Source organism: Pseudorca crassidens, chromosome 2 (genome assembly GCF_039906515.1).
Source record: "Pseudorca crassidens isolate mPseCra1 chromosome 2, mPseCra1.hap1, whole genome shotgun sequence".
In the NCBI taxonomy this organism is placed as follows: domain Eukaryota; kingdom Metazoa; phylum Chordata; class Mammalia; order Artiodactyla; family Delphinidae; genus Pseudorca; species Pseudorca crassidens.
Window position 1 is genome coordinate 167,032,208 of NC_090297.1, and position 26,469 is coordinate 167,058,676.

Genomic DNA, 26,469 nt, shown 5'->3' on the forward strand with positions numbered 1-26,469 from the left:
TTGTAATGTATATTATAAATTTAATTATAACATATTATATAATTGATAATAATTTATAAACTAATTATGATGTGATAGAAAATTACTCTGCAAGTTCATTCAAACATATTATATGGTCCTGCATATAATCTATCTTAATAAATGTTTCACATGCACTTGAAGAGAATGTATATTCCACAGATATTGGTTGTAATGTTGTATGTATGTCATTTAGATCAAAGTGTGTTGATAATATTTTTCAGATCTTTTGTATCCTTAATGTTTTTTTGTCTAGTTGTTCTATCAATTTCTGAGAGAGAGGTAAAAGTATTTCCAATTTTGATTGTAGGATTTTTTACTTCTCCTTTTTTTTTTTTTAACATCTTTATTGGGGTATAATTGCTTTACAATGGTGTGTTAGTTTCTGCTTTATAACAAAGTGAATCAGTCATACATAAACATATGTTCCCATATGTCTTCCCTGTTGCATCTCCCTCCCTCCCACCCTCCCTATCCCACCCCTCCAGGCTGTCACAAAGCACCGAGCCAATATCCCTGTGCCATGCGGCTGCTTCCCACTAGCTATCTACCTTACTACGTTTGTTAGTGTGTATATGCCCATGACTCTCTCTCGCCCTGTCACAGCTCACCCTTTCCCCTCCCCATAACCTCAAGTCCGTTCTCTAGGAGGTCTGCGTCTTTATTCCTGCTTTACCCCTAGGTTCTTCATGACATTTTTTTTCTTAAATTCCATATATATGTGTTAGCATACGGTATTTGTCTTTTTCTTTCTGACTTACTTCACTCTGTATGACAGACTCTAGGTCTATCCACCTCATTACAAATAGCTCAATTTCGTTTCTTTTTATGGCTGAGTAATATTCCATTGTATATATGTGCCACATCTTCTTTATCCATTCATCCAATGACGTTGTTTCCATCTCCGGGCTATTGTAAATAGAGCTGCAATGAACATTTTGGTACATGACTCTTTTTGAATTTTGGTTTTCTCAGGGTATATGCCCAGTAGTGGGATTGCTGGGTCATATGGTAGTTCTATTTGTAGTTTTTTAAGGAACCTCCATACTGTTCTCCATAGTGGCTGAACCAATTCACATTCCCACCAGCAGTGCAAGAGTGTTCCCTTTTCTCCACACCCTCTCCAGCATTTATTGTTTCTAGATTTTTTTGGTGATGGCCATTCTGACTGGTGTGAGATGATATCTCATTGTAGTTTTGATTTGCATTTCTCTAATGATTAATGATGTTGAGCATTCTTTCATGTGTTTGTTGGCAGTCTGTATATCTTCTTTGGAGAAATGTCTATTTAGGTCTTCTGCCCATTTTTGGATTGGGTTGTTTGTTTTCTTGTTATTGAGCTGCATGAGCTGCTTGTAAATTTTGGAGATTAATCCTTTGTCGGTTGCTTCATTTGCAAATATTTTCTCCCATTCTGAGGGTTGTCTTTTGGTCTTGTTTATGGTTTCCTTTGCTGTGCAAAAGCTTTGAAGTTTCATTAGGTCCCATTTGTTTATTTTTGTTTTTATTTCCATTACTCTAGGAGGTGGGTCAGAAAGAATCTTGCTGTGATTTATGTCATACAGTGTTCTGCCTATGTTTTCCTCTAAGAGTTTGATAGTTTCTGGCCTTACATTTAGGTCTTTAATCCATTTTGAGCTTATTTTTGTGTATGGTGTTAGGGAGTGATCTAATCTCATACTTTTACATGTACCTGTCCAGTTTTCCCAGCACCACTTATTGAAGAGGCTGTCCTTTCTCCATTGTACATTACTGCCACCTTTATCAAAGATAAGGTGTCCATATGTGCATGGGTTTATCTCTGGGCTTTCTATCCTGTTCCATTGATCTATCTTTCTGTTTTTGTGCCAGTACCATACCGTCTTGAAAACTGTAGCTTTGTAGTATAGTCTGAAGTCAGGGAGCCTGATTCCTCCAGTTCCTTCTTTCGTTCTCAAGATTGCTTTGGCTATTCGGGGTCTTTTGTGTTTCCATACAAATTGTGAAATTTTTTGTTCTAGTTCTGTGAAAAATGCCAGTGGTAGTTTGATAGGGATTGCATTGAATCTATAGATTGCTTTGGGTAGTAGAGTCATTTTCACAATGTTGATTCTTCCAATCCAAGAACATGGTATATCTCTCCATCTATTTGTGTCATCTTTAATTTCTTTCATCAGTGTCTTATAATTTTCTGCATACAGGTCTTTTGTCTCCTTAGGTAGGTTTATTCCTAGATATTTTATTCTTTTTGTTGCAATGGTAAATGGGAGTGTTTTCTTGATTTCACTTTCAGATTTTTCATCATTAGTATATAGGAATGCCAGAGATTTCTGTGCATTAATTTTGTATCCTGCCACTTTACCAAATTCATTGATTAGCTCTAGTAGTTTTCTGGTAGCATCTTTAGGGTTCTCTATGTATAGGATCATGTCATCTGCAAACAGTGACAGCTTTACTTCTTCTTTTCCGATTTGGATTCCTTTTATTTCCTTTTCTTCTCTGATTGCTGTGGCTAAAACTTCCAAAACAATGTTGAATAATAGTGGTGAGAGTGGGCAACCTTGTCTTGTTCCTGATCTTAGTGGAAATGCTTTCAGTTTTTCACCATTGAGGATGATGTTTGCTGTGGACTTGTCATATATGGCCTTTATTATGTTGAGGAAAGTTCCCTCTATGCCTACTTTCTGCAGGGTTTTTATCATAAATGGGTGTTGAATTTTGTCAAAAGCTTTCTCTGCATCTATTGAGATGATCATATGGTTTTTCTCCTTCAATTTGTTAATATGGTTTATCACATTGATAGATTTGCGTATATTGAAGAATCCTTGCATTCCTGGAATAAACCCCACTTGATCATGGTGTATGATCCTTTTAATGTGCTGTTGGATTCTGTTTGCTAGTATTTTGTTGAGGATTTTTGCATCTATGTTCATCAGTGATATTGGCCTGTAGTTTTCTTTCTTTGTGACATCCTTGTCTGGTTTTGGTATCAAGGTGATGGTGGCCTCGTAGAAGGAGTTTGGGAGTGGTCCTCCCTCTGCTATATTTTCGAAGAGTTTGAGAAGGATAGGTGTTAGCTCTTCTCTAAATGTTTGATAGAATTCGCCTGTGAAGCCATCTGGTCCTGGGCTTTTGTTTGTTGGAAGATTTTTAATCACAGTTTCAATTTCAGTGCTTGTGATTGGTCTGTTCATATTTTCTATTTCTTCCTGATTCAGTCTTGGCAGGTTGTGCATTTCTAAGAATTTGTCCATTTCTTCCAGATTGTCCATTTTATTGGCATAGAGTTGCTTGTAGTAATCTCTCATGATCTCTTTTATCTCTGCAGTGTCAGTTGTTACCTCTCCTTTTTCATTTCTAATTCTATTGATTTGAGTCTTCTCCCTTTTTTTCTTGATGAGTCTGGCTAGTGGTTTATCTATTTTGTTTATCTTCTCAAAGAACCAGCTTTTAGTTTTATTGATCTTTGCTATTGTTTCCTTCATTTCTTTTTCATTTATTTCTGATCTGATTTTTATGATTTCTTTCCTTCTGCTAGCTTTGGGGTTTTTTTGTTCTTCTTTCTCTAATTGCTTGAGGTGCAAGGTTAGGTTGTTTATTCGAGATGTTTCCTGCTTCTTAAGGTGGGCTTGTATTGCTATAAACTTCCCCCTTAGAACTGCTTTTGCTGCATCCCACAGGTTTGGGTCGTTGTGTCTCCATTGTCATTTGTTTCTAGGTATTTTTTGATTTCCTCTTTGATTTCTTCAGTGATCTCTTCATTATTAAGTAGTGTATTGTTAAGCCTCCATGTGTTTGTATTTTTTACAGATCTTTACCTGTAATTGATATCTAGTCTCATGGCGTTGTGGTCAGAAAAGATACTTGATACAATTTCAATTTTCTTAAATTTACCAAGGCTTGATTTGTGACCCAAGATATGATCTATCCTGGAGAATGTTCCATGAGCACTTGAGAAAAATGTGTATTCTGTTGTTTTTGGATGGAGTGTCCTATAAATATCAATTAAGTCCATCTTGTTTAATGTATCATTTAAAGCTTGTGTTTCCTTATTTATTTTCATTTTGGATGATCTGTCCATGGGTGAAAGTGGGGTGTTTAAGTCCCCTACTATGAATGTGTTACTGTCGATTTCCCCTTTTATGGCTGTTAGTATTTGCCTTATGTATTGAGGTGCTCCTATGTTGGGTGCATAAATATTTACAATTGTTATATCTTCTTCTTGGATCGATCCCTTGATCATTATGTAGTGTCCTTCTTTGTCTCTTTTAATAGTCCTTATTTTAAAGTCTATTTTGTCTGATATGAGAATTGCTACTCCAGCTTTCTTTTGGCTTCCATTTGCATGGAATATCTTTTTCCATCCCCTTACTTTCAGTCTGTATGTGTCTCTAGGTCTGAAGTGGGTCTCTTGTAGACAGCATATATAAGGGTCTTGTTTTTGTATCCAATCAGCTAATCTGTGTCTTTTGGTGGGAGCATTTAGTCCATTTACATTTAAGGTAATTATCGATATGTATGTTCCTATTCCCATTTTCTAAATTGTTTTGGGTTCGTTATTATAGGTCTTTTCCTTCTCTTGTGTTTCTTGCCTAGAGAAGATCCTTTAGCATTTGTTGTAAAGCTGGTTTGGTGGTGCTGTACTCTCTCAGCTGTTGCTTGTCTGTAAAGGTTTTAATTTCTCCATCAAATCTGAATGAGATCCTTGCTGGGTAGAGTAGTCTTGGCTGCATGTTTTTCTCCTTCATCACTTTCAGTATGACCTGCCACTCCCTTCTGGCTTGTAGGGTTTCTGCTGAGAGATCAGCTGTTAACCTTATGGGGATTCCCTTATGTGTTATTTGTTGTTTTTCCCTTGCTGCTTTTAATATGCTTTCTTTGTATTTAATTTTTGACAGTTTGATTAATATGTGTCTTGGCGTATTTCTCCTTGTATTTATCTTGTATGGGACTCTCTGTGCTTCCTGGACTTGATTAACTATTTCCTTTCCCATATTAGGGAAGTTTTCAACTATAATCTCTTCAAATATTTTCTCAGTCCCTTTCTTTTTCTCTTCTTCTTCTGGAACCCCTATAATTCGAATGTTGGTGCGTTTAATGTTGTCCCAGAGGTCTCTGAGACTGTCCTCAGTTCTTTTCATTCTTTTTTCTTTATTCTGCTCTGCAGTAGTTATTTCCACTATTTTATCTTCCAGGTCACTTATCCGTTCTTCTGCCTCAGTTATTCTGCTATTGATCCCATCTAGAGTACTTTTAATTTCATTTATTGTGTTGTTCATCGTTGCTTGTTTCATCTTTAGTTCTTCTAGGTCCTTGTTAACTGATTCTTGCATTTTGTCCAATCTATTGTCCATTCTATCTCCAAGATTTCGGATCAACCTTACTATCATTATTCTGAATTCTCTTTCAGGTAGACTGCCTATTTCCTCTTCATTTGTTAGGTCTGGTGCATTTTTATCTTGCTCCTTTATCTACTGTGTGTTTTTCTGTCTTCTCATTTTGCTTATCTTACTGTGTTTGGGGTCTCCTTTTTGCAGGCTGCAGGTTCGTAGTTCCTCCTGTTTTTGATGTCTGTCTCCAGTGGCTAAGGTTGGTTCAGTGGGTTGTGTAGGCTTCCTGGTGGAGGGGATTAGTGCCTGTGTTGTGGTGGATGAGGCTGGATCTTGTCTCTCTAGTGGGCAGGTTCACGTTTGGGGGTGTCTGTGGCCTTATTATGATTTTAGGCAGCCTCTCTGCTAATGGGTGGGGTTGTGTTCCTGTTTTGCTAGTTGTTTGGCATAGGTTTTCCAGCATTGTGGCTTGCTGGTCGTTGAGTGAAGCTGGGTGCTGGTGTTAAGATGGAGGTCTCTGGGAGATTTTCGCCGTTTGATATTATGTGGAGCTGGGAGGTCTCTTGTTGATCAGTGTCCTGAAGTTGGCTGTCCTACCTCAGAGGCAGAGCCCTGCCTCCTGGCTGGAGCACCAAAAGCTTTTCATCCACACGGCATATGATCCAGCAATCCCACTCCTGGGCATATATATCAATCAGATCTTGGTGGACCACATTCCTGCTCGCAGTGGCACCAGAGTAGAAATCTCAGCCAGTGGCTCTGCCCATCTGCAGAGCCAACTTGGTGGCCCCGTCTGGTCAGGGAGCTCATCCAACGTGCAAAGGGACTTCAATCTGGATTCATTCGCCAATTCACGCCGCCCCGCCCTGTCCGCCCCGGAGGCCTACTTCTCCTTTTAATTTTGCCAATTTTCATTCAGTGTATCTTGTAGCTCTGTTATCACACAACACAGATCTAGGGTCATCATGTTTTCCTGATGGATTCACCATTTTATTATTATGAAATGTCTTTCTTACCTCAGACACTATGTCTTGCCTTGAAGTCTATTTTTGCCTGTTATTAATATAGCCATTCAAACTTTCTTATACTTTTTGTTTACCTTGTATATCATTGTCCACACTTTTACTTTCAATCCATCTGTGTTCTTATATTTAAGGTACCTCCCTTGTAGACAGTAGATAGTCTTGGTCTTGCTTTTTTACCCACTCTAACCAAATCTTTCTATTAAATTTACCCATTTACATGTAGTTTAATTATTGATGTGTTGGATTCAGGTCTACCATTTGCTGTTTGCTTTCTATTTCTTCCATTTGTTTTTTATTTCTCTATGTTTTCTTTTATGCCTTCTTTTCAGTTAATTGAATATATTTTAGCAGTCCATTCTTCTACTGGCTTTTTAGCTTTACCTCTTTGCATTTTTTTTTTTTTTTTGCTTTTGTTTTTGTTTAGTAGTTGTTTTAGGGCTTTTTAACTAGTCACTTAGAATTAATATGCATTAAATATATGAACATTGCAACAGCATAGTTGCATTCATCCACCCCCCTCAACCTTTGTGCTATTGTCAATACATATTACATACATACATGTCAATATATTATAAGCCCCATATATGTTTTAAAGAAATTAAGAGAAAAAAGTACCTTCAATCCAACTACTGAGATCTTTATTTCAACTATTACATTTTTCACATTCAGTATGTACATTTGACTCATATTCATAAGTTATTATTCCTGTTTCATGTTTCCAATATCCTCTATTAGGGTTGTTTTTTTGTTTTTTTTGGTTTTTTTTGCGGTACGCGGGCCTCTCACTGTCGTGGCCTCTCCCGTTGCGGAGCACAGGCTCCGGACGTGCAGGCTCAGTGGCCATGGCTCACGGGCCCAGCCGCTCCACGGCATGTGGGATCTTCCCGGACCGGGGCACGAACCCATGTCACCTGCATCAGCAGGCGGACTCTCAACCACTGCGCCACCAGGGAAGCCCTCTATTAGGGTTTTGAAGATATTTATCAAGCTTTTTTCCATTCCTGTTCTTCCAGTTCATTAATTCTGCTTCCTCTGGCATATGTTGGCCAGTTCTGGCCTTTCTTTCATGATGTTTGTGTTCCTTGGAGGCGTCAATTTTTCTTTTGAACTCATATCCACTGGAGACTTCAAAAGCCTGTATCTAGATTTTATGACTTCCAAGTGAGTTAGGAGAGGGAGAATATTTCAAGGCAATTCAGGGTGACGTTACAATTCCACTAAGATCACTATCTATGCAAACTTGACCCTCAAGGAAATGCCCAGAGCCTCCACCCTGGCCTTGCTCCTTTTCAGAAGCTGTTTTTCTGTGTTAATCACCAAGCCCAAAGTATCAACAGGGATGCTTTGTGAAGAAATACTGAAAGGGGGCTATCTAGCCAACCCCAGGCAGGATCTAGGATCTCACTATGCTGCCTTTGAGATGCATGATTATTTTCGTGTCCTAAGGTCTGTGCAGCAGGCAGTGATTTACTCAAGTAAATATGAAGGAATGAAAAGAACCCAACTGGAAAGCATGTTCCAGGCACAACCCCAGTGCCTTAAGGTTCTCAGAGAAACAAAACTAATAGAAGATAGATAGATAAATAGATATTATAAGGAAATGGCTCTTGAAATTAGGAGGTTAACAAGTCCCCAAATCTGCAGTTGGCAAGATAAAAACCTAAGAGAGCTGATGTGTAGTTCTAGCCCAAGTCCAAAGGCCTGAGGACCTGGAGGGCCAATGGTCTAAGTTCCAGTCCAAAAGCTGGCAGGCTCAAGACCCAAAAAGAGCTAATGTTTCAGTTCCAGTCTGGAAAAGGCTGATGTCCCAGCTCAGCAGTCAGGCAGAAGGAATTCCCTCTTACTCACCCTTTTTGCTCTATTCAGGTCTTTGACTGGATGAGGTTCATCCACATTAGGGAGGGTAATCTGCTACTCAGTCTACCAATTCAAACATTAATCTAATCCAGAGACATCCTCACAGATACATTCAGGATAATCTTTGACGAAATTTCTGGGTACTGCATGGCCCATCAAGTTGACACGTAAAATTAATCATCACACTCTGTCTGTCCCTACAGTTTCTCTCTTAGGTTCTGGCATCCATCAACTTCCTCTCACTTCTCCAGTTTGGGCTCTGAATGGAAGCTGGCACCCTTTGCTAGCTGGAATAGGAAAGCTTCCAAAGTATTTAATTGTCACCTTATTTAGGAAACTCCAAATTGTGGGATTGCTCCAAGACATTTCTTTAAAAAGTGTGGAAGCCTCATTAGCAACTTTTAAAACACTTCTCTGATCTTAAAGAAATTTAAAAGGAAAACATGGGCTTGCTATTTACCAAGTTTTGTTTGATTGGTTGCAATTTTATTTGTATTTTGTTTTTAATAAATGAGTGCTAATGGTTAAAATTCAATATACTAGCCTTATAAGAAATATGACAGTCATGGGCCAAAAGAAATCAACTATAGGAAGTGGAAATTCTGAATAAGACAATGAAATTCACTGCGTGATAAATATAGTCCATCAAGCAAGCTTTTAATCCCAGAGGAAAATGATTTTTTTTTTTTTTTTTTTTTTTTGCGGTACGCGGGCCTCTCACTGTTGTGGCCTCTCCCGTGGCGGAGCACAGGCTCCGGACGCGCACGCTCAGCGGCCATGACTCACGGGCCCAGCCGCTTCGCAGCATGTGGGATCTTCCCGGACCGGGGCACGAACCTGTGTCCCCTGCATCGGCAGGCGGACTCTCAACCACTGTGCCACCAGGGAAGCCCTACATTATTTTTTTCTTGGCATGGGGATGGTGGGTAAAGGGTAGAAGTAAATTAGCCTAATTTGGAACAATTAGCATTTGTGCTTTTTTTGACAAAAGGGTTTCCAAAGCCGGGGTTGAGGGGGAAGATAGAAGCTGGGCACAGGGAGACCCTCCTTTGCCTTCACCACCCTGAATGACACTCAATTAGTGGGCTGCTCACTCACTTGTCAGTCATTATGCTTTTCTGGAGTTGCTACGATGTGTCAGGTTCTGTTAGATGCTGGGGGTACAGAACTGAAGTATATGGTTCAGGTAGCAGGTAGGCAGGACGTCAGGAAGCTAGAAAGACACAGCACAGCAAACCGTGAATTTCCAGTGTGATCAGTGCCATGATGGAGGTAAGCACAGGATCCACAGATAGGCTGTGGGAGGAGAGGAGAGGTAGACCCAGCCGGACACGGATCACATCATGCTGGCATTCCTTATTTACAAATATGTTGCATCTCAGTTACCTGTTTTCCCTAGCTCCCTGTGTAGTACCAGCTCACGAGAGGTGACAGATAATTATCAAATGAATGAATGCATAGATAAGTATTTCAGGTTTTGTAAATACCATGTAGAATGTATAAAGGATCCAATACTTTGCCTACACACACAAGTAGCAAACCAGCAGCCACAGGTTCAGTCTGACCCAGACTTTTGTCTTTGGCCCATATCGTGATTTTTAAAAACTTTGTACTACATTGGACTTTAAAATATGATGTTGGACTTCTCTTCAAAGATCAGCAGAATATCTGGCAACACTGCACACTTATTCCAGAATACTGACTGGTTGGCACTGGGTGGGACCTATATTTTCCTATTGAGCACAAGCCCTGAGGTGGCCGTGTCCCCACCTGTCATACTGCGTGAGCCTGTGCACCTCACCCAGACATCTACTCTCACGTGTGCTGCTGACTTGGCTCCTGGAAGCATTTGATTCTGGGTCCTGACATTCACAGGAGTGGAGAATATAGCAGGTATAGCTGAGGGAACCAGGGAAGGATTTCTGGAGTTCTAGGGGCCTTCGGAAGCGCAGCACGTGCAGCTGAAGAGAGGGAGGCCGGCCTGGGGGGAGGAGATCCTAAATACTAAAGGTGGAAGCTCTGGCTAGGTGATGGCTGAGGACGAGGTGGCCAGGCCTCTGGTTTCCCTCCTGAGAAAGGAGATTTTCTTTTTTTTTGAGAAATTAAAAAATACATTTATTTACTTATCTTATACATAGTATCAATAGTGTATATATTTCAATCCCAGACATACACACACTATTGATACTATGTATAAATAGATAACTATTGAGAACCTACTGTATAGCACAGGGAACTCTACTCAGTGCTCTGTGGTGACCTAAACGGGAAGGAAATCCAAAAAAGAGGGGATATATGTATATTTATAGATGATTCACTTTGCTATACAGTAGAAACTAACACAACATTGTAAAGAAATTATGCTCCAATAAAAACTTTTAAAAAAGAAAAGACGATGTAAAATAGAATTCCTTTGTGAACTGAATATACTGCATATTTCTCCTGTAAAAAAATTTAAAAATTTAAAAATACATTTATTAAGTCATTCAAAAAGCAATAATAAGCCCATTATATGGTAATAAGCCCATTATATGGTAACATGAAAAACGTATTTTTACAAAATTATTATATTTCCTAAAACAAAAACTTTAGTGATAAGAGTGGCATTATTTTACATTTCTGCAAATATCTTTATGTTTAGCTTAATAGAAGACAGCTGGTGTTTGTTTCTGTATTCAGTCTATAGTGATACGTTGTTTTGATTGAAGTATAAGAAGGAAGTAGACTCATACAGAGATGGAATCAGAAAAGGGAGGAGTATTTTAATAGACTTTTCAGATAATTATGGCTGTCCTTCTTTAATACTATACTCCAAACTTAACAAGTGGTAGGTTTTTTGGTATATTTTTTAAGTTTTTATTTTATATTGGAGTATAGATGCTTAGCAATGTTGTGCTAGTTTCAGGTGTACAGCAAAGTGATTCAGTTTTACATATACATGTACCTATTCTTTTTCAAATTCTTTTCCCACTTAGGTTATTACAGAATGTTGAACAGAGTTCCCTGTGCTATACAGTAGGTCCTTGTTGGTTATCTATTTTAAATATAGAGAAAGGAGATTTTCAATCAGCCCTGGGTTTCCATAGGGGACTTGGAGCTGCTGAATGTAGTGCCCATTTGTTAAGGTTCTTTCAGGAGAAGTAAGGATTGCTAGAGTTCCAAGAAACCTGACTCCTGTGATTCACCACTGCATTTTGCACTGGAAGAAACTGAGGCCGAGAAAGGGGAAGTGCCTTGGCCAAACTCATACAGCAAGGTCGGGAGCAAGGTCAACTCCTGCTCTATTTTACTTATTCCTTCACCAGAGAAATCAAGAAAAAGGGAAGGAGGGAGAAAAGGCAGGTGTGAGGAGATAGAAAAATATGAACCAGTGCTCTGCTTTTAGGCTAATCAGAACTTTGAATTCAGAGAGTTTCTTCTTTTCTTTCAAGAAAGAAATGTGTTTTTATAATCCAACTTCAATGGCTGGTGGGAAAAAGTCCTTCGAGTCCCCAAGGACTGTTAAGAAAACTACCATTAAATTCTAGTCTTCAGAGCTGTCTGAGTCATAATAACTGTAACGAACTCCGGGAGTGTGTGTTTTCTTAGGATTTCTCTTTTGGCCAGTCATGTGAGAAATAGGGAAGGGGAGGCAAGAAGGAATAGGCAAGTTTTACTAGCATAATAAGAAAAGGTACAAATTGGGATAATTTCATAATTAAGCATAGCCTCTCTGAGTCTGGTGAAGATTCACTTCGCTAGACAGTAGCAACTAACACAACATTGTGAAACAACTATACCCCGCTAAAAATGAACAAATAAAAAGTAAATAAATAAGCTGTCAAGACATACAAAAAAGAAACTATATTTGCAGAATTCCAGAGGAAAAAGATGTTAGGAGAATGAGTAGGATTGGGTTTGCGGTGGGGAAGGAGGAGGTAGACTATATATGGCACATATGGCAACATGTTCCTTCCCAGGGAGGAATATGTACATACGTAGGTTCCCTTTGCTGGGAAAGCTTTTCCCCACATCCAACCCTAACCATCCCAACACCCTTGGGATGTGCTGAGGCAGTTATCCTTCAGGGCTCAGCTGAAATGTTCCCTTGGGACCCTGAAATTCCCCATCGTAATATTCATCACACTTGCAATTAATTATTTGTGTCATTAGTTTCTTTCTGCCAGGCTTTCCTGCTGCAGGGTAAGCTCCACTAATGACTACAGTGTCTGTATCTGTTCTGCTCATGACTAACTGTGTAGAGCCCATAGTAGACACTCAATCAGTATTTAGTGAAAGGCTTTAGGACATCTTCCCTGCCTCTAATCCCTCATAATCTTTATGGAGACCATCCAGAGGGCAGCTAAGCAGGAGAGAGGCTTTCAGTACAGCTGTTCCTGGCCTCCCCTCCCTCCCCATACTACCCTGGCACATCACATCTTCAGACTGCTTAAAGAGGCAGGCTTAGCAGACAGGGAGTTTGTTGGACTGAGTCTAAACAAGCAATGCAGAAATAACTTCTAAAGGCGCTGACTGCCATGCAAGAAGTGAGCCCAGTTGAGGGAGCTCCCTCCCCGGTGTGGACATGTGTCTGAGCAGGAGAGAAAGGCCCCACTCACGAGTGAACCGAGAACCCAGTGATTTCAGATGTGACCCCAAAATGCCATCTTAAGGACTTGGTTCTCTGTTGAGCTGCTTCTCTCTTAAGTAACTCGACAGCCCGAGCTCTGGGCAAGTGTTGGAGGTGAGCTGATTTCACCAGGGTATCGATTCTCCTTAAAGATTCTCTAAGGTAAAAGTAAACATCTGCAAACTGAAGTTCTGTGAGTTCTCGGTAACAACTTTCTGTCCACACACCCCAGAGCACGCTGGCTAACAACCCCCCAGGGAGGCAACTCTGCAGCTTGCAAAGTGCTTTTTACACACCTGCTATCAGATCCTCACATATACATGAGGCATTTTCATCATCATATGATGTATGTGGTATTAGCATCCTCATACCTATTTTATGGCTGTTTCAACGAATGCCCACAAAGTTTAGGAAACCTGCCCCTGGTCACTCAGCCAGCTCAAGCCAGAGCTGGGGCCTGGAAGGGCCATTGTCCCGGCCACCTGCCAGTTCCCTCTTGCCTGTCTTATAAGGCTGAGGTTTTCCCAAGGGAACCAGTGGATGTTAGAAACTGAAGTGTTGCCTTCCAGCAGGCCGGGGGACCTGGACGTTAGCCTTTGAGCGTGGGATCAAAGCTGATCATCTCCGGTTGTGATCAAGAAAAGGAAAACCTCTCCGTGGGCCAAAAACGTTGTTATGAAGCTCGCCGACAGGGCCCCAGCCTTCGGTGCCCTTGGTGTGTGGGGTATGGTGGTGTCCAGCTCGGCATGTCGCCCTGGGCGCTTTGCACTTGCAGAGGAGGGGACAGGGGGACAGCGTGTGGGAACACAACCCGGGGCTGGCTCAGGATGGAAGGTCACTGCGGGGGGCGGGGGGAGCAGGGGCCGGTGGGTACACAGAAAGAAGGCAGGAGCCAGGCCTGGTTTTCAAAATCAGCCTCCAGGGCTTCCCTGGTGGCGCAGCGGTTGAGAGTCCGCCTGACGATGCAGGGGACACGGGTTCGTGCCCCGGTCCGGGAAGATCCCACATGCCGCGGAGCGGCTGGGCCCGTGAGCCATGGCCGCTGAGCCTGCGCGTCCGGAACCTGTGCTCCGCCACGGGAGAGGCCACAACAGTGAGAGACCCGCGTACCGCAAAAAAAAAAAAATCAGCCTCCAGCCTGTTGTCCGCAGAAGAGGAGACCTCAGTCCCGGCACAAAATAAAAGGGTGGTGGGAGCAAATGAGGTTGCTTCTCTCAGTTGTTTATTTTTCCTCTCTCGTTTCCGCTGGTTTTCCTCCGGCCCCAATCCCCCTGGCCTCTGGTTTCCCGCCACTATCTGGTTAATAACCTCCCACATCAGCCTGCTCAGCCCCCCTCGGCTCCCCCTGCAATCTCTTCTCCAGGCTTTGCTGAGGCTGTATTTACCCACACACAGGATTTCCGTAGGTGGTAACCACAGGGCCTGGTGGCTCCGGCGCTGTCCCTCCTCCCCTCATGGGGGTCTATTTACAGCAGGGGAAGAATTCCAATCCCCCCCCCCTCAAGAATGTGACCGTCCTTAGACGTCTCTCCTTCGCCAACACCCAGCTCTTGGTAAGATCACTCACCCTCACACCCGTCCCTCCCCCGTCTCCTCAAATGCAGAGACGAGAGATAAGGTACACAGGTGAGTTAACCAAGGTGGGTGGCTCACTCACTCACGAACCTCCAGGCCGAGGGTCGTGGGGCGGGACCTCCGGACGCCTCCCCGTCTGGGCCCCCATCATATCACAGGCCTTGTCAATCCAGATCCCACAGAAAAGGGATACGGCATCCCCGGCAGACATCCTCGCGAAACACGCCCCCACCCCACTGCGTTTACTCCTTCCAGGACCGTTCACTCAACACTCAGAGTAGTATCCACCTCACAGGGTGATTTGCTTTTTGTTTAGCTGTGTGTGGATGGGTGATGCACATTCGGAAAAGGGCGCAAGTCGGCAGCCCAGTCAAGTTTCACAACGTGGATGTACTGAGGTAATCAGCACCCAAATGAGAATGTTTCCCACCTCCAGAAGCCCCTTCCTATACCCCAACCCGGCCGCTGCCTACCGTCTCTCACCCCCAGCCCCCAGCACCCAGCATCCCGACTTCTGACACCACACATCAGTTTTGCCTCATGGGTTTTACACCTAAGAAGCTGGATTCCAGAGATGCACAGACAAGACTTTTAATTTTTCTCCATCAACAATATCTGGGAGGCAGGAGGCTTGTTGAGCCGGCTCTGAGTGTTCTATTTTATTTTCAACTCTCAGGATCCCTAATTCCCTAACACCACATAACTGTGAGGAATTTTAGGGAAGGAGTTATCTACGTGAGAAACCCTGCAGTGGGCAGCATGCCAAGTGTGGAGGAAAAGTGGAATGAGATAAATAAGATGAAGGCGTTGTGAAGAGATAGGAACCATAAGATGAAGGCGTTGTGAAGGGATAGGGACCGCATGAAGCTGAGGCCTCCGGGGGGGGGGGGGGGAGGTAGGGGGATGGGGACTGCAAAGGTGGCAGGAAACTGAAACACATGCTAATATTTTCACCAAAGGGAGAGAGAAAAGAGTTCCAGCCGCTCCCAGCCGTCTTCAGCCCATCCTTGCCTCTTTTCACTTTTTTCTCTATTTCTGGAGATGCTATTTTAAGCAAAGTCATACTCCCTACCTCTTTACTTTAAACACCCGCTGAAAACAGAAGTATAACATACGCCACATTTGTAATTTGTGTGTGTGTGTGTGTGTGTGTGTGTGTGTATGTGTGGTAATTTACCCTAGTGATATCTAGGACATTCACAATATTGTGCAACCATCACCCCTATATGGATCCAGAACCTTTGTATCACCCCAAAAGGACACCTCATACTCATTAAGCAGCCACTCTCCTTCCTCAAAACCATGTTCAGATGCCACCAAGTAGGTGGCAATGCCTTCACTATATGTGTGTGGTCCAGGCCTCCTCCAATCTTGTCAAAAGGAATGCATATCTTCTCTCTTTCATACAAGGCCCACATATGTAATTTTAAATTTTCTGGTAGCCATGCTAAAAAGGTAGAAAGAAACAGGTGAAAGTAATTTTAATACTTTATCTAATCCATTTTTATGGCTGAGTAGTATTCTGTCGTATATCTATACCACACCTTCTGTATCCATTCATCTGTCGATGGACATTTAGGTTGTTTCCATTTGCAACAACATGGACGGACCCAGAGATGATCATACTAAGTGAAGTAAGTCAGAAAGAGAAAGACAAATACCATATGATATCACTTATATGTGGAATCTAAAATATGGCATATAGGAACTTATCTACAGTACAGACTTGTGGTTGCCAAGGGGGTTGGGGGGTGGGGGGAGGGATGCAGTGGGAGGGTGGGATTAACAGATACAAACTATTATACACAAATGGATAAACAACAAGGTCCTAAAGTATAGCACAGGGAACTAGATTTAATATGCTGTAATAAACCATAATGGAAAAGAATATGAAAAAGAATATAGACACATATATATGTATAACTGAATCACTGCTGTACAGCAGAAATTAACACATTATAAAACAGCTATATTTCAATAAAATAAATTTTTAAAAATAACTTCTTTAATCCAATATTTCCAAACTGTTATCATTTCATCACATCATCATTATAAAAATGATTGCTGAGCTATCTTGCACTCTTTCATTTGCACTAAGTCTTTGAAATCGGGTGTGTATCTCTCACATACCATCCATCTCCACTGGACCAGCCACATTTCAGAAGCCCCACGTGGCTAATGGTTACTGTGTTAGGTGGTGCGGCTCTAAACAATTTGTAGAACGCTATCAATATGCCAAGTCATCTTTTTAAGGGTGGTTGTTAAATACTGAAACATTTTGAGGCTACAGTTTTGTTTTTAATACAAATTTATTTTCTTCATTATGAAAAATAATATACTTGGAAACTGTGGAAAGAAAAATTACCCCTAAGCCCCAGCACAAGCAAAACTATAATCACTTTTTGACACTCCATATGTCATGACTTCTTTGTAGTTTTTTCTCATCGTTTTGTGCCCCATACAGCGATGTTACCACCACTTTGAAGTGGAAACTGAAGGCCAGTACGACCATTTACCAGAGGCAACAACACAGCTTTCCCCAGTCTTGAGGAGGTTTGTGAACTAGCTTGTGTCTAAGATTCCTTCCAACCCAAACATGCCAGGGTACCAGGATGTGGTTCGTCCCTTCCACCTAACAGACACACACAGACACACAGACACATACACACATACACACACACAGAGCCCAGGTCTTCCGTTCCACCCCATAGAACAGTCTGAAAAGAGTAAGATCACCTCTACTCAGCCTTGCTAACTCTCTGGGAAAACACAGAGATCTAAACGGAAACCCTTTTATTTAGCATTCACGCTCAGAAAGAAGAAAGCCTAGCAGAAACCTGACTCAGTATCCAAGAATGTAAAAACATTTCTTTTTAGATTCCCAGCAGCTTCATGCCACAATGCCCCAAGCTGGAAAGAAAAAAAGTGCCATTTCATATGTTTATAGCAACATCTGATTTAATATTATACAGTTTTGCTTAGTCACAAACCAGAACAAATACTTTCAGATTTATTACATCCTTCCATTCAGAGACTCTATAATCATAGTTAATAATGCAGCCATTCCACAGCCCAAGAAAGAAGGTTTCTAATTTTGGGGACCAAAGATTCCTGAGAGGCAGGTTATTTTCAAGAAGGATTTAAGGTTTTCAAACTCTCAATGAAGCTTGAAATTCATCTTTTCCAGTTCACATGAAAAGAGTTTCCTCTGAATATTGGCTGGGAGGTAGAAAGAGAGGAAAACCAGTTGACAGACAGACTCTCCCAGAGCTTTTAGAGAATGTGGCAATCACTCACCAGCATTCCCAATCCTTACCTTGTCTCGCAAATGAAAACAAAATAAACACAGAGCAAACAGACAAACACAAAAACCATACCATTGACTCCCATGTTCTTTGCGCTGTTAATGCTGTATTCTGGGCTTCCTTCTTACTCGTTGATTCATTAAAAGGCACAAATTGATTTTTAGAAGAAGCAAATATTCTGACAAAGCATACTTTCTTATTATTCCCCCATGCATACATTCCCACACAGGCATTTTTCACACGTCTGTACACAATTGTTCTGCCCCAAGCCTTGCCCGTTCCTGCCTAATTAATTCAGGATTAGTTACTGACTAATCCATCCAGGTCGTGTCTTCAGGGTTCGGCTCTCTTTCAGGGCACAGGTGTCCTCCGTTGCATCCCGATGTGGGTGCTCTGTGGTCCTCTGAGGGGTGGGGGATGCGTGTTTGGATTAGCGTGAGCACGTCGCCCAACGTGGGCGCGTCATGTTAAACCGCAATGCATTCAAGTGAGTTCCATCTCTCAAAGAAAGCCAGGATTTGTCCCTCCAGTATTTCTTTACACACCATTAAAGAGAATGCCAACGTTAAGGCAGGGTGAGAAGGTGTCAGTGAGAACTTAGTCTGCAGGGAATCAGTTAAGAGTTTAGAAGAGTCTGGGGCCCTTATAGAACTGAGGATTCCTAGGTCCCACCACAGACCTGCCACGTTGGGATATCAGGGGGTCAGATGCAGGAATAGTCACTCTGAGCAAAATTCTTAGGGGATTCACATACACACTGCAGCCTACACACACCGGTCTTAAAGTTCCCTTCATTAAGTTATAAGCAAACACATCGAAACAAGACTGTAGGATTAAATCAGGTTCCAGTTGAAGATACTACCGCTCTTTGAATGAATTCTTGCTAACAGATTTTTAGCAGCACGTTGCCAGAAATCAAAAGGCTTGAGTTCTGTTCTAGCCCATCACCTATAACGTGGGCAAGTTACTTAACCTTTTCAAACCTCCCTGACACTGAGTTATGCAACTAGGGGCAAGTGTGATTACAATACTGAAACAGCTTACAAAAGGCTTTCCCATCCATCCACCTCACTGGATTGTCAGGAGGATTAAATAGTGTGCAGTGGATGAACTCTCTCTGCAGACTTCACGGCACCTGACAAAGGCACAGCACAATTAAGAGTGTGGACATAGTTTCAGATGAAACGTCCTATTTTTTTTTTTTTTTTGAGGTCAAATTATCTGTTTTATTACTGATAAAGGCTAGGCTGGAGGATGTGGCTTAGGAATATAGAGGCAATGGAATTTCTTTTTTTTGTTTTCTCTCTCAGTTTAAAATTTATCCACCAAGCCTCAGACAGCACTGGGCAGTTACGGGTCTCTCCCGACTAGGACAGGGTTTTTCTGCCAAGCTCACCACTTGAACCAAGGAGACTTGAGTTCCAGCAGCTTGAAGGCAGGCAGATCCCAGGAAGGAAGGGGGGAGGAGGAACAGCAGAACTCAACTGCTACACCCAAGTTTACCAAGCATTTCTCTCCTGAGAAGGAGAATGAGAGGAAGTGGGAAGGGGCCAAGACAAACTAATGCCCCTTCATTGGATGCGTCGGGGATAAGTGCGATTATAATACTCAAGCAGCCTGAGGGAAGTTACAATCTCTGCCCCCAAATTACTCAACTTTTTGTACCTTGAACCCATTGTGCTCAATCATTATGCCTATGGTCAAGCAGAAGGGGTCCCACATCTTCAGAGAGGGAGTCAACCTCCACCCCCAAACCAGCCACTGCTCCACTATAGATCTTCCTGGGCAGGCAGTGTGCATTCTTCTCCTATGAGTTTCCGAGTTGGGTCAGTGAGATACATTATGTTTTTCAAGGCCTTTCTGTAGTCAAGAAGAAAAAAGGTAGTTTCTCTTCAATTTTCCATCTCAAATTATTTCAAGCTACATTGACCAACATAGCCTATCAGAGGTTAGGCAGTAAAATCATGATATCAGAATTTGTGATATCATAAAAGTACCCCAAAAATGAAATGCCAACAATACGATGTTCTACACTTGAACTTAACCTTCTCAGTATCAAATTACCAGGGAGTCCCAGGTCCAAACTTTAATCCCCTTACAAGATCCAAAGAAGTGGAAAGAAGAAATGAAAGCCTGAAGTTAAATTATCTCACTCTCAATCAAGATCAAGTTCAAAGACATTCCATTTCAATTTCTTATTCTCTTTAGCCTCAGCGAGAAGAGTTCTTGATGCTCTGGGTGGGGTTGAGGTGCTGTCAGCAGCTATAGCCTGGGCTGGCTTTCCAGGAAGGGGTCTTAGAGTTTGGATTAATTCAGCTCCAAGCCTTTCAGGTGCCTCACTTTCTTTTCTTTTTTATTATTATTTTAAAATTGTGGTAAAATACGCATAACTTAAAATTTACCCTCTTAACCATTTTTAAGTGTACAGTTCAGTAGTGTTAAGTATTTTCACGTTGTGCAGCCACCACCACCATCCATCTCCAGAACTCTTTTCATCTTGCAAAACTGAAACCCTGCGCCCATTAAACAATAACTACCATCCCCTCTCCCCCAGCCCCTGGCAACCACAATTCTTCTTTCTGTTTCTATGAATTTGACTACATTAGATACCTCGTATGCGTAGAATCATACGGTATTTGTCCTTTTGTGACAAGCTGATTTCACTTAGCATAGTGTCCTTAAGGTTCATCCATGTTGTAGCATGTGTCAGACTTTTTTTCCTTTTTAAGGCTGAATAACATTCCATGGTACAGATATAGCACATTTGTTTACCCATTTGTCTGTCAATGGACATTTAGGTTGTCCTTTTGGCTATTGGGAATAGTGGTGCTATGAACATGGGGGTAGGTGCCTCACTTAAGAACAAAAAGTTTAGACCACACAGGAGATTATCATGGCACTGTCCTCACACCAATAAATTTAGAAAATAATCCAATCCCCTGTAGAAAAGTTTCAGGCAAAAAGTCACATTTCCAAAGCCCAATATGTGCTTTTGCCAAAGGCTATAGCAGATTGAGAAGGGAAGATCCTTCTTAGAAGATTCCTCTAAGGGAAGAAGGGTAAATGGTTTTATCTGATGTGCTCATCAATCATTGCTAGGTGACTGTAATCCACATGGAGTTTAATGATAGTACCGTGTTTACCGAGTCTGGGGGAGATGAACTCACCCCTATAAACAGTCTGCTCGCTCAGAGAGTAGCATGTGAGACATTACTGCCTGAAACACATTTTCATGGTTCAAAATAAAAACATGATTAAACAGGGTTTCTTAAAACAAGCATTTATTTTCTGCCTGAGAAGTTTGAAACGTGGATTCTGCCAATAAAGGCCCACACTTCTGAACGTAGTGTAACGAAGACGAAAAGTATTTGACCCGTCGTACAGCTCACACCATCTGCCAACATATGGATTGCCAACTGGAATATGCAAAACGTCAGACACACATCTGTGGAAAAGGGCCTCCTCCCACAGGAAACAAGATGTTGGGGCAGGAGGATTAATATAATTAAAACTTGAAGACACCGTGTGATACAGGGAAATACAGTTGAGCAACACATGGTTGAGACTTGAAATCTGTATTTTCTTTCTTTCCAAAAGCCCTGAGAGCATAGTGAGAATACAGCTTTAAGAACTAAGATTCACCCCACCAGGCATTAACGGTGTCCAGAAACTATGTGAGCAATCTTACTTGACATCCCCAAGACGTTAATATCTGTCCAACGCCAAACTAGAGGGGGAAACATGTTAATTTTCTCAGCCTTCTGATAGCACTATACAAGATCTCTTAGCCCCACAAAAAGCTCCAAATATATTCTCTAGGACTTCAGCTGCCTTAAAATATAGGCTTGCATTTATCTTGGCCACATTAACGAGATCTGTTTGACCAATACATTTATATTTATGATGACTAAGGGCAGATTATGGTTGTTAAAATTTGTCCTTGGGACATGAAAACACTCCTCTGTCATTAATACATTCTGTAATATAAACTATGATGTCAGGTCAACGTAAAGGGTAAAAACGTTCCGAAAGTATGCACACATCATTTTTTAAAGCAATTGAGCCTAATGGAATAACAAAGGTCATCATAACAAACCATTACAGCCTTGGTCTTGGCAACTCTGGCCACAGAAGAATCTCCAAGAAACGATCATCATTCCTCCAATGTTATGGCATCCAGACGACAGGGATGGCTCTCAAATGAGTCATACGGGCTCAGATCCTCGGTAGCTATGTGAGCGCGGGACGATCAATTATTCATGTGTTTACAAAGAGCTTTCCTCGTTGATGTTAACCAGAGCTGCTTGCAAAGAAGAGCTCTCCAGCTGTCCTCGGCCGTCCTGGGCCTCCGACTAACAAGCTGCTTTAATTGCTGGCAAGTCATCTGGAAGGTGCCCCTCCCCTAGACCAAGTAAACGCCCTCCCTTTGAGACTTTATTAGGTGTAAAAATACTAATCAGAAATAATTATGACAACAATTATTTATAGCACTCCCAGCAAACTGCCAAAGGGAGACATTGAACTTGGACTTGACATAGATCCCACCGAGCTCCACAAAGAGTGGATGGAGTCTGAACCGTTGAAGATACAGGTCAGGGGCTAATAGAGGGGCTAGAGAGGATGATGAAAGGGAAGAATCAGGGGCTGTGGGCTTCGTGAGGGAGACACAGGGAAGAACCGTCTAAAATGCTCAATGAAGGTAAAGGAGCGTGACAGAGAACCACCAGAGAGGCCTCCTCCACATGGCAGGAGCCCTTTATCTCCTTCACCCTTCCCACGAACACACCTCCCCCACTAAGCACGACCGCTCACCCCTGGCTGGTGCTTCCTCTAGAGATCAATGCAGGGCTTCCCAAAAGATGACCAGACATAGACCTTTGGGGAGGGCCGTGTTAAACACAAATAGAATTCTTCACTGCAGGTCAATCTAGAGCCTTCTACAGGCTGCTGGGCCTTTGGAAGAGGAGTGAGGCATGCAGGACTTCCCAAAGGTATTGGTCCACGGAATTCTTTTTTTAGGAGCATCCTTGCAGGCAGACTTTCAGAACACCCTGGACCAGTAAAACTTAGGGAAGTGCAGTGTTATGTTATCAACAGGTCTGAGAGCCACTCTGGCATCTTTGAGTGACTCTAAAATACCTGCTCTCGGCCACCACAGATTGCTTGCACTTGTCACACTCTCAGAGTTCTGGGGGCACCTGCCTGCGGTCACTGTTGGTGACAGCCTCAAAGGTGGCTTTTCAAAGTCACGCTTGGCTAGTCAAACTCGTCTGGCCTCTGCACACAGTTCTAGCAAACTGGCAGCCCTCCCCCAAGGGCATCTCCGCACCCCGTTATCACTTAAGGGCAGAAGGAGACGAGGAGTGTTTCTCATTGTTGGACAGCTGCCTAATTTCCATCAGGCTCACCCCGACGTCTTCCCGCCCTTGTGTGTAAGTTGCTGCTTCCCTCTCCCATTTGGGACGTTCTCACTTTTTCTGGGGAACAGCTGGGAAAGTGAGCCTTTAAGCAGTCTGCCTAGGCTCTTTCCCACGTGGTTCTTTGCAAGATCTCCAGCTGTGGGTTTGTAACTGTCTGCCGTGACTGCACCGAGACGTTGCCACCCAGAATGAAACGCACGACGACGGTGGATGTTTTGGCCTGACCCTGAATGTCCATCGTCTGCAGCTATAAGGAGACCTTTCTGAGGGTCTGCGATGGTCTACATTCCCGACCTGATATTTCAAGTGGAAGTGTGTGCAGAGGTTCAGTATCCAAAGTAAACCAGATATCAGCCCTGCCTTTGGCATTAACCAACTCATTAAATATAAAATAAACACAAGTAAATGGCTTTTAAATCTCACTGACAGAAAGCTTGGCAACTACCCCGAGATTCTAGAGGTCATTGGAACCTCTGTCTTTAAACTGGAATCTTCCTCACACTCTGAGTAGCAGGAGACTCCAGACAAATGAGGGAAGTGTTAGGGTTAGGGCCCCCTTCCACTGGAGGACTCCCCTGCAGTACACGGAAGGACAGGGTCTGCGTGAGTGTGTGGCCTTTGAAACAGATTGAGTCCCTGGGGAAGTGGCTGTTACTATTGACAAGGGGTTAGAAGTTCAGGTGGAAGGCATTCAGCTTGCCACTGGTTATAAATATCTCGGGATATTCACCGAACCAACCTTGAGTTTCCCATCAGTGCCTAACTGTTGGCTGCTCTCAGAGAACCGACATTCACGTGGTTTCCTAAATCCTGTGTGCATTCTGCCATGGGTTCACGGGGTCCCATTAGTAATGCCACTTGCTGAACTCTTATTTTTGCCTTAATCTATCTGTAGTTTCAGCATAAAGTGGATCTACTGGGGAAGGTGATGGGTCAAGGTTAACTGATTAATTATTCTAATTGCACTTCACGCCAAGTGTGTGAAAAACAAATACATTCACCAACCAGAATACATATGTGCACCTGTTACCTTGTAACTTTACCTCAGAGCTAGGCTTGGTTCCAATGATGACTAACCTCTTTTATAAAACCAAAGTGAAACATGCACAGCTTTTGGTAAAAAGCATGTTTACCTGACAGCCCTTCAAAGACAGGCGTTCTCTGGAGGATGCTCTGTGTGTGTGTCAGGTGACAGGGTGATTGGTTTTGCCCATTGGTCACCTTTCAAAGCTGCCCATTGGTCAGCTGCCCATTGGTCAGCTTTCAAAGCTGCCCATTGGTCAGCTTTCAAAGTCTGACTTCCTGCCAAGAAGTGAGTACAATCTGAAACTAGTCAAAGTAGCTTCCATTTATTTACAGTTTTGAAACACATTTTTCATGACTTAGCTTCCTAATACAGTCAAAGGGCAAAATGGCAACGAAAGATACACTTCCTCAGATCTTAGAGTTATATAATCTGATCAGGAGAAAAATCAGATATGGGTTTTTAAGTGAATTGGCCTATGTTTTCTTTTTCACCTTTGAAAGGTTTTATTCAAAACCTAAAATAAAGCCATTTATTTCAAATCACACAATCACGTGTCTTCTCATCCATGGACTTCAGAACTTTTTCACCCTGATTTTGAGGAGGAGTAACCAGTCTTGAGTTGATGGGACCAGCGAGATCCAGAAGGACCCGTGACAGCACAGCCATGCTTTTAGAACCAAATGCCCATAGCAGAGAAACAGAGAGTACCTGGAGGGTACCCCCACTTTCTCTCAAAACAATTTTCTAGGATAGAAAACTAAAACCCATCCACAAGTTTCCCTCTTTTCAACAGCTGAAAAGCTGAGAAAGGCTGAGCTGTCATTCAATGCCACTAGGTGGCATCATGTCCTTTTCAGACTATTTCTTTTTGCTCTTAAGACGGGCACGGTGGTTTCCCTGGGCAACTTCAAACAGCATCTCAGACCACATCAGGCAAGGGTGTTTCCCCTACTTAGTGCTACTGTTCACTCTCATGTACTGGGAAAAGTCTGGGCTCACCAATGGGATATATTTGATACTCCGTTTCAAGGCAAGGAAGTTTTTGTCTTGCTTTCCACATATTACATATCAGAGTCTGACTGCAACGCTGCTCTCATGAGTTGATTTTCTACCCTGACATCTCTGCTGTCCTACAGCCCAGAGGTACTGCATGCTATGAAGGTCCATCAAATCCTCATGGACACTGTCTGAGATGATCTATGGAAAATGAACATCCTAAGTGTTTCCTGAAGGTCAGGCTCCTTATGCCCTTTTAAAAGCTTGTCTAGGGCTTGAGGAGAAAAGTGAAGTGACAGTCCAGCCTTATTCGGAGAGCTATTTAATTTCCATTGCATGCCGTGGGCATGGGGTACTAAAAGATTCCAGAACATTCTGCTCACTCCCCCACTCTTACTCTTTCTCTTCTCTCCCCTTTCCCTAAAGAGTAGCCATGAGATGACGGAAGTTAGCCCTCTGGGTAGGTGAATGGAGAAGAAGAAGAAAGAAGTATTCCACAATCACAGTTAAACAAGCGATTTTTAGAATCCTGCCTTGTCATTTAAGTGACTTACTGAAGTCCTATTAAGTTATCAAAACTCTCTTTCTTCACTTTGTGCACTGGGATGCGGGAAGCACTGAGACACAAGGAAGAGTCCAAAAGACGAAAAACTTGGTGATCACAGAGCTAAAGAAAATGCCGAGGTGTCAGGTCCAAAATACTGTGCTTCAAGTGTTGGCATATTTGAGGACGTTTTTTAAAGACATCTGCTATTCCAGGACATATGATTCCTATTCCTGGCCAAGCAGGTACACAGGGTCTCCCACTTGGATGGTCCCTGGGTTTTCCAGAACAAAATACTGTCCAAAGAGAGGTGATTTTCCATATAACTTTCGTTCAGAAGGGTCACACAGGCGATAACTGCAACAGGAGACAGAACACCATAAGTCACAGCCAGCCAGAAGCAAGAGCTCAAACAGCGTGTGATTTCTTCTCGCTGAAGGATCTACCCACAAAGGCCAGTGGGCTGCCCAGCTCCAGCGAGCACTGTTCCCACCCCGACTAATAGAACAGCGCCTCCTGGGGTTGTACAGTAAACTGCCCGCCCAATGCACAAACTACCAAAGCATAACCAATGGCCATATTCCCACCTCTTTTCTCCTTGGAATGTTCCCGTTTTCAGCATTAAGAGATTAGGGACTCGAGATGCTCAGACATACTTTATCACTTCCCTTTTTCCTTGGCATCTCTCCATGTCTATCATCCTACCAGTCCATCAGGCTCAGAGCCCTGAGTCATCCTTTATACCTTTTCCCTCACTTTCCACAGCTTGTCCATAGCTGCCACG

General features: G+C 42.5%; 1 protein-coding gene and 1 pseudogene across 2 annotated transcripts in view; both read right to left on the reverse strand.

Annotated features, from left to right (window-relative positions):
• Positions 1-14,968: 14,968 nt before the first annotated feature.
• Positions 14,969-26,469, reverse strand: part of LOC137220095 (mitochondrial amidoxime-reducing component 1) — a 32,228-nt gene continuing 20,727 nt past the window's right edge. Inside the window, exon 7 of one of the 2 annotated variants that reach the window (XM_067729709.1) lies at positions 14,969-15,840. In XM_067729709.1, the coding sequence (XP_067585810.1) occupies positions 15,795-15,840 (46 nt within the window). In that variant the 3' untranslated portion in view covers positions 14,969-15,794. Of the gene's footprint in view, positions 15,841-24,446; positions 26,043-26,469 lie in introns of those variants that run through there. The other variant, XM_067729708.1, reaches the window with a different exon arrangement.
• LOC137220381 (U6atac minor spliceosomal RNA) lies at positions 15,688-15,805 on the reverse strand (annotated as a pseudogene).